This window comes from Mastacembelus armatus, chromosome 17 (assembly GCF_900324485.2).
Source record: "Mastacembelus armatus chromosome 17, fMasArm1.2, whole genome shotgun sequence".
In the NCBI taxonomy this organism is placed as follows: Eukaryota; Metazoa; Chordata; class Actinopteri; order Synbranchiformes; family Mastacembelidae; genus Mastacembelus; species Mastacembelus armatus.
The window spans coordinates 334334-347916 of NC_046649.1; the positions used below are offsets into that span (position 1 = coordinate 334334).

Consider the following 13583-nt stretch of genomic DNA (forward strand, 5'->3'; position numbering starts at 1 on the left):
AAAAGTTCAATCTTGGTCTCATCAAACCAGAGAATCATATTTCTCATAGTCTGGGAGTCCTTCATGTGTCTTTTGGCAAACTCTATGTGGGCTTTCATGTGTCTTGCACCAAGGAGAGGCTTCCGTCGGGCCCCTCTGCCATAAAGCCCCGACTGGTGGAGGGCTGCAGTGATAGTTGACTTTGTGGAACTTTCTCCCATCTCCCTACTGCATCTCTGGAGCTCAGCCACAGTGATCTTTGGGTTCTTCTTTACCTCTCTCACCAAGGCTCTTCTCCCACGATTGCTCAGTTTGGCTGGACGGCCAGGTCTAGGAAGAGTTCTGGTCGTCCCAAACGTTTTCCATTTGAGGATTATGGAGGCCACTGTGCTCTTAGGAACCTTGAGTGCTGCAGAAATTATTTTGTAACCTTGGCCAGATCTGTGCCTTGCCACAATTCTGTCTCTGAGCTCCTTGAACAGTTCCTTCGACCTCATGATTCTCATTTGCTCTGACATGCACTGTGAGCTGTAAAGTCTCATATAGACAGGTGTGTGCCTGTCCAAATCAAGTCCAATCAGTTTAATTAAACACAGCTGGACTCCAATGAAGGAGCAGAACCATCTCAAGGAGGATCAGAAGAAATGGACAGCATGTGAGTTAAATATGAGTGTCACTGCAAAGGGTCTGAATACTTATGACCATGTGATATTTCAGTTTTTCTTTTTTAATAAATTTGCAAAAATTTCTACATTTCTGTTTTTTTCTGTCAAGATGGGGTGCTGAGTGTACATTAATGAGAAATAAAATGAACTTTTTTGATTTTGGCAAATGGCTGCAATGACACAAAGAGTGAAATATTTAAAGGGGTCTGAATACTTTCCGTACCCACTGTATATCACAGAATCTCCACCTACAAGCCATTGGAGTATTCACTCTTGCACCTGTGTTCATCTGGAACATACAAAGAAAGCCAAAGAGAAGAGGCTACAAGTTGTTTCAGTGTCGCCTTAGTTATGTTCATCCAGACAACTGTGTCTAGGAGAGGAGTGGTACTAGTTACCGGCTGGATTGTTTGCTACACGTTTACTTTCCGTAAATAAATCTTCATTTATCCTAATCTACGATCTGTCCCTCATCTCTGCATTCGGGTCCACCCGTAGATTGTGACAATCACATTCCAAAATGAATCAAATAATGAATTTTTTAAAAATGAAAAGATTTTGCATGTTTGGTGATCCCTTCAGGTACAGTGGTGTCATATTTTTATGTGGTATTTACATGTTCACCCTGTGTTTTCTCCAGGTACTCCAGCTTCCTCCAAAGGTCCAGGTACACGCAGGTTAGGTTGATTAGTGACTCTAAATTGTCGATGTTGATGTGATTGTGAATGTTTGTACCCTGCCTCTTGCACAGTGTCAGCTGGGATTGGCTCCAGCCATATTGCAACCCTCTACTGCAGGGGTCTCCAACTGCAGTCCTCGAGGTCCACTGTCCTCCTTGTTTTCCAACTATCACTGTTCTTGCAGTTTGTCATTGGCTGAACACACCTGATCCAGGTAATCAGCAGTGGGTAGGGCAGGGATAGTTGGAAAACAAGCAGGACAGTGGACCTTGAGGACTGCAATTGGATAAGTGGTCCCATGAACAGGCAAAAATGAAGTTTAAGCTGATTTAGCCTGCTGTCTAAATGCAGCCCTGTACAGGATATGCCATTCTGAAACCTGTGCTTTTTCTTGGGCAAAAACAAACAAAACAATATTTACAATGCAGCTTGACCAACAACACATCAGTCAGTAATTGGAGTGTGTTATGCTGGAAGCTGAGGCAGAGATGAGGAGCAGCTACAGAGGTGTGATGGTCAGAGTATTTTTCTTTCCAAACCTTCAGACCAAACCAACAGTAACTCAAATTACATCACTTGAGGCAATTTATCAGACTTCACACAACTCCCAATGGAGACATGAAAGGCTTTACACTGCTGATGTAAAATATGCAGTGGTACTCTCCATCACACAGAGATGCCTGGAAAATCAAAAGCTTAAAATTAAGCAAAATTAAAAACAGCAAATGCTGCCATCAATCAAAATGCTCTCCACAAACTTTTCAGTGCAGAAAAGCACTACACACACAGTTATGTGGTGTCAACAAGACGAATAAATAAACATAAAATCTAAAATCAGTTGTATGACTTATACTAGAATATACAAGCTGTTTCATGAATCATGTAAAATGAAAAAATAAGACACCTGAACTTGTAAAATCAGCTTTAACTGATAAAACCTTGATAAAACTAAGGAACCATAACTATTCCAATGTGTGTGTACATTTTAGCTTTAACAAGACTTTATATATACATTTTCAAATTTGTAGGTTGTATATTGGTAGATGTTTGGATGCCCACTGGTTTTCATTCATTTCTGCATAGTGTGAAATTTAAGTAATTTAATTAAGAGCTTGATAAGTCTGCACTGTATTACTTTACAATATCATAATCTTGACAGTAATTAATATCAATGATGTTCAATTGATTACACAACTTACAATTATTTTTCTATAATATTGCAGTTGAGTGGCATCTTGTTGCAGTAGCAAAAGTACATTCAAGTCTCTAAACAAAGCAACAGATCAAATCAAATCACAGCTGGAATATGCCAGTATGTCAAGTCCTGTACATCCACTGTAATAACACACAGCAACATTCAAACTTCATACACAAAATGATAAGACCATAGTCATAGGTCATAGGAATTCAGTACACCTGGGGCTGGTTTGGTTAAGCAGGATGAAAAGGTTTGCAGTCTTATGCCATGATTATCCCACTGACTTGTTTTGTGCTTTTCACTCCTCTTGCTATCCTTAGAAAAAATACATTGCACTTGTGATGTAAGAAAATGCAAAAGATAACTTTCTTGTATCCTAACATTTTGCATTTTAATAGATGCTTACTCTATCTTTGTTCGAGAGCTGTAATTTCCTGTAAATGGTTTGTTTGAGTGACAGCTCATCTACTGTCTGTGATGAAGTTATTGCCTCTGGCTTCCCAGCATTCCCTGAAATCAAGCTGTTTGGGTTGGGAGTGTCAGAGGCAAGGTGTTGTGTTGATGGTTCAGCTTTCTATTTAGTCATCAACCTCTTTGCACTGGGCTATTCAGATTGCTGGGGATGATCATGGGTTTGCTTTTTAGACATGTACAGTATGTTGAAGGGGCCTGAGGATAGCATTGATGGACAATCTTGGTATTCATGGATTCATGGATCATAGAAGATGGTGATGCTTTAATGCCACCATTCAGTCACGTAATTGTCCTTTGACTATCATGAAGCAGTATCCTCAAAATGTCTGGGTTGCAATAGAATTTGATTTTAATTTGAACATCTAGTCAGCATGAATCCTAAATGTGAGGCCCTAATCCTTCTTTTCATGTATCAGGGTAAAATTTTTCCGAACCACTAGAATAACTTCATTTTCAGTATGTGGGTCATGTCCTCAAACACGTTTAGACCTATAATCTTGTTTTGCCGTCAGTTACTGTCTTGCCCTGATCCAGGACATGCACACTGCACTGCTGGATGCTTAATATCATCTGATGGAAATTTCAGTCACTACGCTAAGAACGTTTATGTGTTACTTATGACTAGAATATGGCACTGACATCATAATGAAAACTCTGAAAATTACTAAGAAGTAAGTTGGCGCTATGAATGAGCTATCACTTCAATCTGAGCAATCTAAGTTTGGTCTCTCTATGTAGAGTTTATTATCTGTGTTGCCTTCAACCCCACATACAAAATTTCTGTTCACTTAATTTCTTTCCCTTTGCTGTACTAATTAACAACTGTTTATGAGAAACACTCAAGGTTTGGCATTCTCATAGATACAAAGTGGCAAAAAACATGACAAACATTTCTTATTTTACACATCTTCAGGGGCTTCAATTTTGTCTGTTGAAAGCCTGATTTCTGTGGCACCCACATAAATTGTTTGTATCATCTTCCTGTATCAGTCACTCTTCCCAGACTATCATATGTGGTATGTCAATCTTGGATCAAACTTTTATAGTCACAGTTCAGTTTACCAAAAATCACTTGGTTATCATTTCTAATTAAAGCCAAAGAACAAGCAGACATAAAGTCAGAATATCAAGGTGTACCTTCACTGATGACAGCACAGAATCCATTCAGGCATCCAAGCGCATGCCCTCCTGAGCTGCTTTTCTTGTTTAGACGCACACACACCACCTACATCACACACATACACACGCAACCACAAAAACACAGAGTTACAATGATTTCAGTACCCTCTACATCATACACAAAGTAAAAAATGCTGCATTTAGTATCAGTGTACTGTACAGAGTACAGAGTACATCCTAGTGTTTTTTTTTTTTTTTTTTGGCTGAGATGGCTGTGTCGTCTTGTATCCACTTCTCCATCCTCAACTCATTTTCTTTTCCTGCGTCATCATGTCGTCTCCTATTCATTGCTGGCTGGTGCTTTGCTCATTTTTCTGCTCTGCCCTCCACATTTTCCTCCACAGACAAAAAAGACCCGCATCACCGGACAGCCAGGTTTGTGTGGGTGGACTGCAAGTAGTTGGGTGAAGACGGCATTGCGTGAGTTTGACTTTTTTCGTTATGAGAGAAATATCAGAGCTTCTGCCTGCCCAACATTCACCTTTTCTTTCTTGCATCCTGTCCTTCCTTCCACATAGGTTCCTTTGATTTTAGCCAAACTTCCAAACAATGATTGGCTATAGATGCTACTTTGACCATTGTCTGCAGGGAGTTTATTTTCTGCCTGACCTTTTCCCACTGTGGACCACAATTAACCAAAGGAATGAAGTGTCAATGCCAGAGAAGAATGTTTTGGACTAACCAGCCATGTCAAAATTTTTTCACATCCTCAAAAATGAGATGTTTCCAAGGAAGTTTTTTTGGCACTGAGAGGACAGGAGCGATAAGATATTGACTGAAGTGCCCACCCAGTTGTGGCAGCAAAGGGATCACATAATCAGAACTGCATCAGCCTCTTCCAGAGTATTGAAACACTCTATAATAAAAACAACCCTACAAAGAAGCCAAACACAACCAGTGACATAGACTGAAGTTGTGCCAAATCTACTAAGAGGACGAAATGCTCCTGGGTAGGCACTTATGCCAAGGAACAGAAAGAAAAGTGGGAATCAAAAATGAAAAGTGAGATTACTGTACTAACAAGTGATTATTGCCACAGTCCCTGTTGCTGTTCATGTCATATTTGTTGCACCCCTCTAAAAACTCTGAAGAACTATAATGTGGTCTCATATTCCAGCCTCTCCTGTACCAAAGCGTCATCTTTGTACTGCAGCCTTGGGGGTGACAGGGAGCAGTCTATGGCCAGGATTGCCCTGCGTATACTGCGGTCAAGGACATGGCGCTCCCAGGCTGGGTAGCGGTTCCTACAAAGGTCAATCTTGATGACAGTCTCTTCAAAGCGGGGAGCACGTGACGATGGTGTGGATGGCACTGTAGGTCGGACCTGAAAAACTGGCATGCAGCCGTCCCGCTCAGAATACTTCCCAATCTCACGCTCCAGAGTTGTGGTGGCGCCACGGTTAGAGCGCAGTGAGTTGGTGGCACCTTCAGATGGTAGAGTGGAGAACTGAGAAATAGGGTCCAGGTCAAGGCCCTGGCTGCTCGGTGATCGCCCAAAGCGCGGCCCATTAGGATGAAAAAAGGCATAGTACATGAGCATGAAAACCACTCCGGTGAGGAAGCTGCTGAAGATGACGCAGAGTGCTGGCACTGCAAAGGCGTCGGTGGTGTGAGGCAACCGGTAGAGATACCACAACGCACTGAGAGCAGCATTTTCCACCAAGATCACCAGGTAATAGATGAAAAGTCTACACCTGCACAAAGACATGAAACGTGATTTAAAAAAAAATCAGCCAGAGAGCATGAAACTAAATGAAGCTGCTTTCTCTAGTTTTAGCAAAAGAGGCAAATGTTTATATTGTATTTTCACAGTGAGCTGTTCATTTAATTTTATTGACATTTAGAATAGTTTACCCGTTAGCTCTATTATCAATAATTCCGAATGCACCTGCAATTGCAATTTATAATGATTAAAATGGTGAGTACAGCAGTTGTTTACAGTTTTTACTATTGTTCATTATTGTCTATTTAGGGAATTGAAGTAGTCTAAATAATCCAAATTATTGCAATATGTGGTGAATTACATTATTGTAGTTATATTACCCAAATATGTACGTTTCCTTTCAATAGTTGAACACTGTCATCTTTGATGTAGTTTTTTTTAAATAGGCTATAAAACACCAAAACGTGATGCTCATACATACCCATTTCTTTGTGACACCAATAGGTGTATACATTTTTGGCATGATCAATGCAGTAGGCAGGTGCATAGGTAAATTTGATCCTGTTGGTGGTTTTAGGTATACTAAGACCCCTTGTGCTTGAAGTGTTAACCTGTCTTCTTGTTTACTTCATCCTGTTAGTTACAGCACTAGCACATTTGACATAATGAATTTATTGAATTCAGATTTTTTTGCTCAATGTTTTTTAGTGAATGACACTATACACGAACAGAGTAAAATTTCACATCCCTTGCTGCATGTTTACCTTGTCCTTCCCTCCTTGACATTGAACCAGGAAAAGATATAGATTATGCCCACCACCATGTCAAACACAATCTCTTCCCACTTGCTTATGCAGAAGTCTGTCTCACAATGGACAATCCAGAAGGTCATGATGCACCAGTGCAGGACAATGAAGATGCCAAAGTAGAGTTGAAACACAGAGGCAAATAAAGCGAAAGTGATGACCCTGGCTGCGATAGTGAAGAAGTGCCAACAAAACTGAATAATGACAGCCAGGTAACTGATTGGTTTCTTGTCATCCCGAGACTCTCGCAAAGCCTTTTGGTAGGATGCTAGAGCCCAGGCCAGAGAGACGAGAGAGGCTGCCGCTGTCATACCTAAGACAGGGACACATAGACAAAGTGGGTTTGATCTCAGCGCCACATCAAGGGAACAGTCCAGAAACACCCTGGTATTTTGAAAAACATGCTTCATTTGTCACTCACAATCAAATGAAAGATGAATATCTGTTTGTATTCACTACACAGACTGACCAGGATATGTTTAGCCTAGCTTGGCACATCAATCAAACATTGATTCAAAACCACAGATTCAAAACAAATTTCATTTAAAATGCATTAACATAAGTTACTTGCTATTTGTCTTTGTGCACCAGCCTCTGGTGTTTGTGTGCTTGTAATGTACCATTGCCTGCTGGTGTTGTGTCAAAATCTGTTTCTCCATCGAGATCCCCCCTGTTAAATCTGTGCTGTCCATTGCACCCCCTCTTACTGTGTTTTCACATTCAATAACTCAGTCAGTCAATAATAAATTAAAGGGTAAATAAACAAAGAGAAAGAAAATATTGATTAATGAACTAAAAGACAAATTTATATTAAATACAATTAATAAATATTAAAAACAAACAAAAACATTAAATGAAACAAACAAAAAACTAATTAAATGAAACAAACAAAAAACACTTACTGCGAGAATAATTGATCACCTTAGAGTGACACAATATATCAGGTCTGATGTTGAATTGCAAAATTAAAGCCTTCTAAAATATGAAATATCATATTACCTGTATGTTTTCATTAAAAATAAAAGGAAAGTTTATATTTTCATTTTACATCATGAAAGAAAAGAACCTCAGTGTAACGCATACTGAATTTCAAAATTAGAAGGGTTTTAAGATTCAAAAACAACTTTGTAATGTTTTTTCACTTGTATTTGGGTAATCTCTCTGCCCCAAAAGTGTCTCAGCTGACCACCAGCTGTTCTTCCTTTAGGTTTTGTCAGTCACTGACAGAGCAGCTTCTTATTAAAGACTCTCCAAGACCCATCCATGCATTTATCTCTAGCAGGTTAGATTACTGTAACGGCCTGTTCACGGGGCTCTCAAAACGAGCTGTAAGGCAGCTACAGTACATTCAGAACGCTGCTGCTCGGGTCCTGACTAGAACCAGGAAGTACAACCACATTACTCCTGTTCTCAGATCTCTGCACTGGCTTCCTGTCCCTCAGAGAATAGACTTTAAAATAGCACTGCTTGTGTATAAGTCTCTTCATGGCTCAGCAGCACGTTACATCTCTGACATATTGATGCCATATGAACCATCTCGGACTCTGAGAACATCAGGGACAGGCCTTCTGCTCGTGCCCAGAGTCAGGACTAAACAGGGAGAAGCAGCGTTTCAGTTTTATGCAGCTCAAATCTGGAATAGTCTTCCTGATGATGTTAGACAAGCCTCATCTGTGGCAATGTTTAAGTCCAAGCTAAAAACCTTTCTTTTTAGTGTGGCATATAACATATGACATATAACATATGACAACTGACAGTGATTTATCTGCACCCAGTTTTCTTTAATTTTAATTTCACTATTTGCTGTTTCTTATTTTGATTCTTGCCTATGTACTTTTAAATGTGTTAGTTTAGAATGAATTTCATAGACCGTCAGTAAGTTTTACCAGCCTGTATTGAAATTTCGACATCAAATACGTACTGTATGAAAATGGAAAAACAGAAAATTTTATTATCATAAAAACAATAGCAAGTACCAGTTATAATAGTAAATAACATTTACAGTACAGTGCATAAGTTTTGGGCAGTAAAAATACACAGGGGATACTTTTAATATAAATTACATAGTTTTTCATGTATCAGTTAATTTTATACAAAGTCCAGTGAATGGAACAAAACCTAAATCTAATCAGTATTTGCAGCACTCCCTTTTGATTTAAATCAGCAGCAGTTCTCTTTGGTTCGACCTGCACACAGTTTCTCGTGGTCAGGGGCAGATCTACAAATTCTTCCATTGTTTGGCAAAGGGGTGGCATAAGAATAGTGATATACAGTCTATTAATATATATAATATATAGTCTATTAATTGATATGACCTAAACTTTGAATTAGCAATGCTAGATTTCATCACTAATTTGTCTGGGGCATTTCCAAAAGCATGTATAATAAATTGAAAAATAATAATCTAGGAAATAATTACTCCTCTATTCCCCAAAAACACAAGGGGCTTTATAGCTGTATAGCTATTAAATGCATTCTATAGAGAGAAAACATTTAAAAGGGTCCTATTATACACTTTTTTGGAAATTTAAAAATAGGCCCTGAATGTTCCCAAAACACGTCTGTAAAATATTCATGATTAAATACCTTTCAGATCATAGTTTCTGGCAGATCTGAAAATGTGTCGCAAGCACAGTACTTAAAAATGGCTTGGTTTTAGGAGCTTGTGGCCTTAAAAGAATAAGCTTGTGGCCCCCACGTCTCTTTAAGGAAGTGTCTGCTACGTAGGTCCAGGCTCCTTCTGGTTTCCATGGTGAGAGAGTGGTGTTGGCGGAAGTGTTGGTGGAAGTGTCTCTGAGAACGGAGTCAATGATAAATAATCGTTGCTGCCACTAGAGGAGGTTTGAAGTCCTGAATGCAACAAGACATGTCGGAATAGTTAGTTAACACTTTGTTGTACAGTGTTTGATATTATTTCATGAATGAATAAAAATTTCGTGAATAAAAATGAGACTAGGGCATTATTAGACAGTAACCGGTAGTTTATCTTTTGTGCTCATAAAGATGAGCACATATTGAATAAACAACATAACATAATAGCGGGTGTTGGTCAAGGGCAAACACACAATATGCACAGAAGATGGAGAATTTTCCAATTTGGTATTGGTAGTTACAGTAGTTTGACTGCATTTATTAATCTGTCAGTTGTAAAGAGATTATTATTGCACAGATACTGGAGAACAAATTAGTCAATAGTATGTGCAACAGTTTTAACTTTGGGAAATGTCATGTCAGGTATTTGTTTAAAACATGCTGCTTTGTCTAATTTTTAGCAAGACAGCTTCCAAACCTACCATCATGGTGTCACATTGGGCTGGAACATGTTTTTCTTTTTTGAATGCCATCTGGTGACTATGTTTATCAGGCTGACTATGACTCCATGTGTCTAAGAGGATTAAATCAAAAAGTCTGACAGGCTGTTATTACCAGTACTTTGAAAACTGTTTGACTGAAATTAATGTTTTAGAAATTCATGAATGACATTTATAAAATGTTAAGCTATATCTTTCATGATCAAGCTCCTTCATACCTTAAAGACCTCATAGTACTATATTATCCCAATAAAGCACTTCACTTTCAGGGTGCAGGTCTACTTTTGGTTCCTAGAGTTTCCAAAAGCAGAATGGGAGGCAGAGCCTTTAGCTATCAAGCTCCTCTCCTGTGGAACCAGCTCCCAGTCTGGGTTCAGGAGGCAGACACTCGCTGTACTTTTAAGGCTAGACTTAAAACCTTCCTCTTTGACAAAGCTCAGTGCACAGATGGTCCTCGGGCAGTCTAGGCCTATAGCAGCATTACTAAGGGATGGTTCAGGGTTGCCTGAACCAGCCCTAAATATATGTTTTGTCAAAGATTGTAAAAGATTGATTTATTGTGGCCAGCCTAAGGAACACCTGAGCAATAATCATGCTGTCTAATCAGCATCTTGCTATGCCACACCTGTGAGGTGGATGGATTAGTCACAGCTCCGTTGAGCCCAGTGTTCCCTTAGCTCTCAGCAGTGATGAATTTATGAGTTTCTTTACAAATAAAACTATTAGAGATAAAATTCAGCAGATGCTTCCTATACCTGCAATAAATGAATCTTTTACTACAATAGCTCTTGAATCATCTGTAGGACCTCAGTTATGTTTAGACTGCTTCTCTCCTATAGATCTCTCTGAATTTACATCAGTAGTTGCTTCATCGAAATCATCAACGTGTCTCTTGGACCCCATCCCGACTAGACTGCTTAAAGGCACCCTGCCATTAATGAACTCATCTTTATTGGACTTGGTAAATGTATCTCTAGTATCAGGCTACGTACCACAGGCCTTTAAGACTGCAGTAATCAAACCTTTACTCAAAAAGCCTAGTCTTGATCCAGGAGTCTTGGCTAATTATAGACCAATATCCAACCTGCCATTTATTTCTAAAATCCTAGAAAAATCTGTTATAAGCTAAGCAGCTATCAGACCACTTACACAGGAATGAACTATTTGAAGATTTCCAATCAGGATTTAGAGCACATCATAGTACAGAAACAGCACTGTTGAAAGTTACCAACGATCTTCTCTTAGCCTCAGATAATGGACTTGTTTCGATACTTGTCCTCCTAGACCTTAGTGCAGCATTCGACACCATTGACCACAACATCTTATTACAGAGACTGGAGCATGTGATTGGTATCAGAGGAACAGCGTTAAAGTGGTTCCAATCCTATTTATCGGACAGATTCCAGTTTGTTCATGTCCATGATGAACCTTCCACACGAACAAAAGTTAGTTATGGAGTTCCACAAGGTTCTGTGCTAGGACCGATTCTGTTCACCCTGTACATGCTTCCTTTAGGATATATCATTAGGAAGCACTCTATTAATTACCATTGCTATGCGGATGACACTCAGTTATATCTATCTATTAAACCTGTTAGCACAAACCAGTTAACCAGACTTCAAGCCTGTCTAACTGACATAAAGGCTTGGATGACCAGTAACTTTTTACTTTTAAACTCGGAGAAAACAGAAGTCATTATATTTGGGCCTAAAAATCTCAGAAATAACTTTTCTAAAATTATAGCTACTCTAGATGGCATAGCCCTGGCCTCCAGCACTACTGTAAAAAACCTTGGAGTTATTTTTGACCAGGACATGTCCTTTAACTCACACATAAAACAAATTTCTAGAACTGCATTCTTTCACCTGCGCAACATTGCCAAAATTAGGAACATCCTGTCTCAAAATGATGCAGAAAAACTAGTCCATGCATTTGTTTCCTCAAGGCTAGATTACTGTAACTCATTACTATCTGGATGTCCTAATATCTTAATAAAAAGCCTCCAATTAATCCAGAAAGCCGCAGCCAGAGTCCTGACAGGAACTAGCAAGAGAGATCATATTTCTCCTATATTGGCTTCTCTTCATTGGCTCCCTGTAAAATATAGAATAGAATTTAAAATCCTTCTTCTCACATACAAATCCCTTCATAATCAAGCTCCTTCATACCTTAAAGACCTCATAGTACCATATTATCCCAATAGACCACTTCGCTCTCAGAGTGCAGGCCTACTTGTGGTTCCCAGAGTTCTCAAAAGCAGAATGGGAGGCAGAGCCTTTAGCTATCAAGCTCCTCTCCTGTGGAACCAGCTCTCAGCCTGGGTTCAGGAGGCAGACACTCTCTGTACTTTTAAGGCTAGACTTAAAACCTTCCTCTTTGACAAAGCATATAGTTAGGGCTGGCTTCAGGCAACCCTGAACCATCCCTTAGTTAGTTATGCTGCTATAGGCCTAGACTGCCCGAGGACCATCGGTGCACTGAGCTCCCCTACCCTAACCCCCCCCCTTCTCTCCCACCTCATGTATATTCCACCATTGAATGTTACTAACCTTGTGCTCTCTCTCTCCCCTAGTTTGTGCTCTCTCCCTCCCTCTCTCTCTCTCTCTCTCTCTCTCTGTACCTTCTGCAGGTGTCCCTGGTCCTGGAGCTGTTTATCGCTGATGTGCAGTTACTGGCCCCACCAACTTGCAGTGTCTATTTGTTGTTTATTGTTGCTGTTCTTTTCTCTCTGCTCTATCCACTCACCCCAACCGGTCGAGGCAGATGGCCGCCCAAACTGAGCCCGGTTCTGCTGGAGGTTTTTTTCTTCCGTTAAAGGGAGTTTTTTTCCTCTCCACTGTCGCCAAGTGCTTGCTCATAAGGGAATTGTTGGGTTTTTAGTTTTAGTTTTTGTAAAGTGCCTTGAGATGATTTGTATTGTGATTCGGCACTATACAAATAAAATTGAATTGAATTGAATTGAATTATCTCGGTAAAGGAGAAGTGCTCACTAACACAGATTTAAACTGATTTGTGAACAATATTTGAGAGAAATAGGCCTTTTGTGTACATTGAAAAAGTCTTAGATCTTTGAGTTCAGCTCATGAAAAATGGGGGCAAAAACAAAAGTGTTGCGTTTATAATTTTGGTCAGTGTACATCAAGATGGGAAAAAACTTAAATATGCAAAGAAATATTTTGCACAAGTTTCTGTTGGGGTCATGAGGTCAAAAGTACAATTGTTGTCATTGTGTAACATGATTTGAAGACAATACCATGTTTGTGTAAGATGTTTTAGCAGGTGTCTATCTTACCAGATAAACCACATAACCTTTTGACCTGTGTAAATGATGAGCTGAAACTTCTAACTGCACCCACACATCATGTGCCTTGTTTGTTCCTCACTATAAAAAAAAAGGACTGCTCAGTGAAAGGAGGCAAAGGAGAGTCAAGGTCGCATGGGGGAGAGAAGAAAGTCTCTTCTCTCTCCGTCTGCAACTGAGGCCTTTTTCACTTGCAGGCATATACTCGGTACAAAGTTATCGTGTGCTTCATTGCCTTCAGGGAAAAGAACCATGTCAGTGTAGCGTAAACCTGACAGTTTTCTTCATAACTAATTCTGACATGGCTCAGCGACTTGATAAAATATC

The 13583-nt window shown here is 39.6% G+C and overlaps 1 protein-coding gene across 3 annotated transcripts in view; it reads right to left on the reverse strand.

The window, feature by feature from the left end:
• Positions 1–879: 879 nt before the first annotated feature.
• xkr4 (XK related 4) overlaps positions 880–13583 on the reverse strand; it is a 79315-nt gene continuing 66611 nt past the window's right edge. Inside the window, exons 3-5 of one of the 3 annotated variants that reach the window (XR_004463277.1) lie at positions 6603–6957; positions 4657–5869; positions 880–4565 (exon numbers count right to left, since the gene is read on the reverse strand). Coding sequence is in view for 1 of the 3 variants with exons in the window: in XM_026313303.2 (XP_026169088.1) it covers positions 5269–5869; positions 6603–6957 (956 nt within the window). In the remaining 2 variants the exon portion in view is untranslated. Of the gene's footprint in view, positions 5870–6602; positions 6958–13583 lie in introns of all 3 variants that reach the window. The other 2 variants (XR_004463276.1, XM_026313303.2) reach the window with 2 other exon arrangements.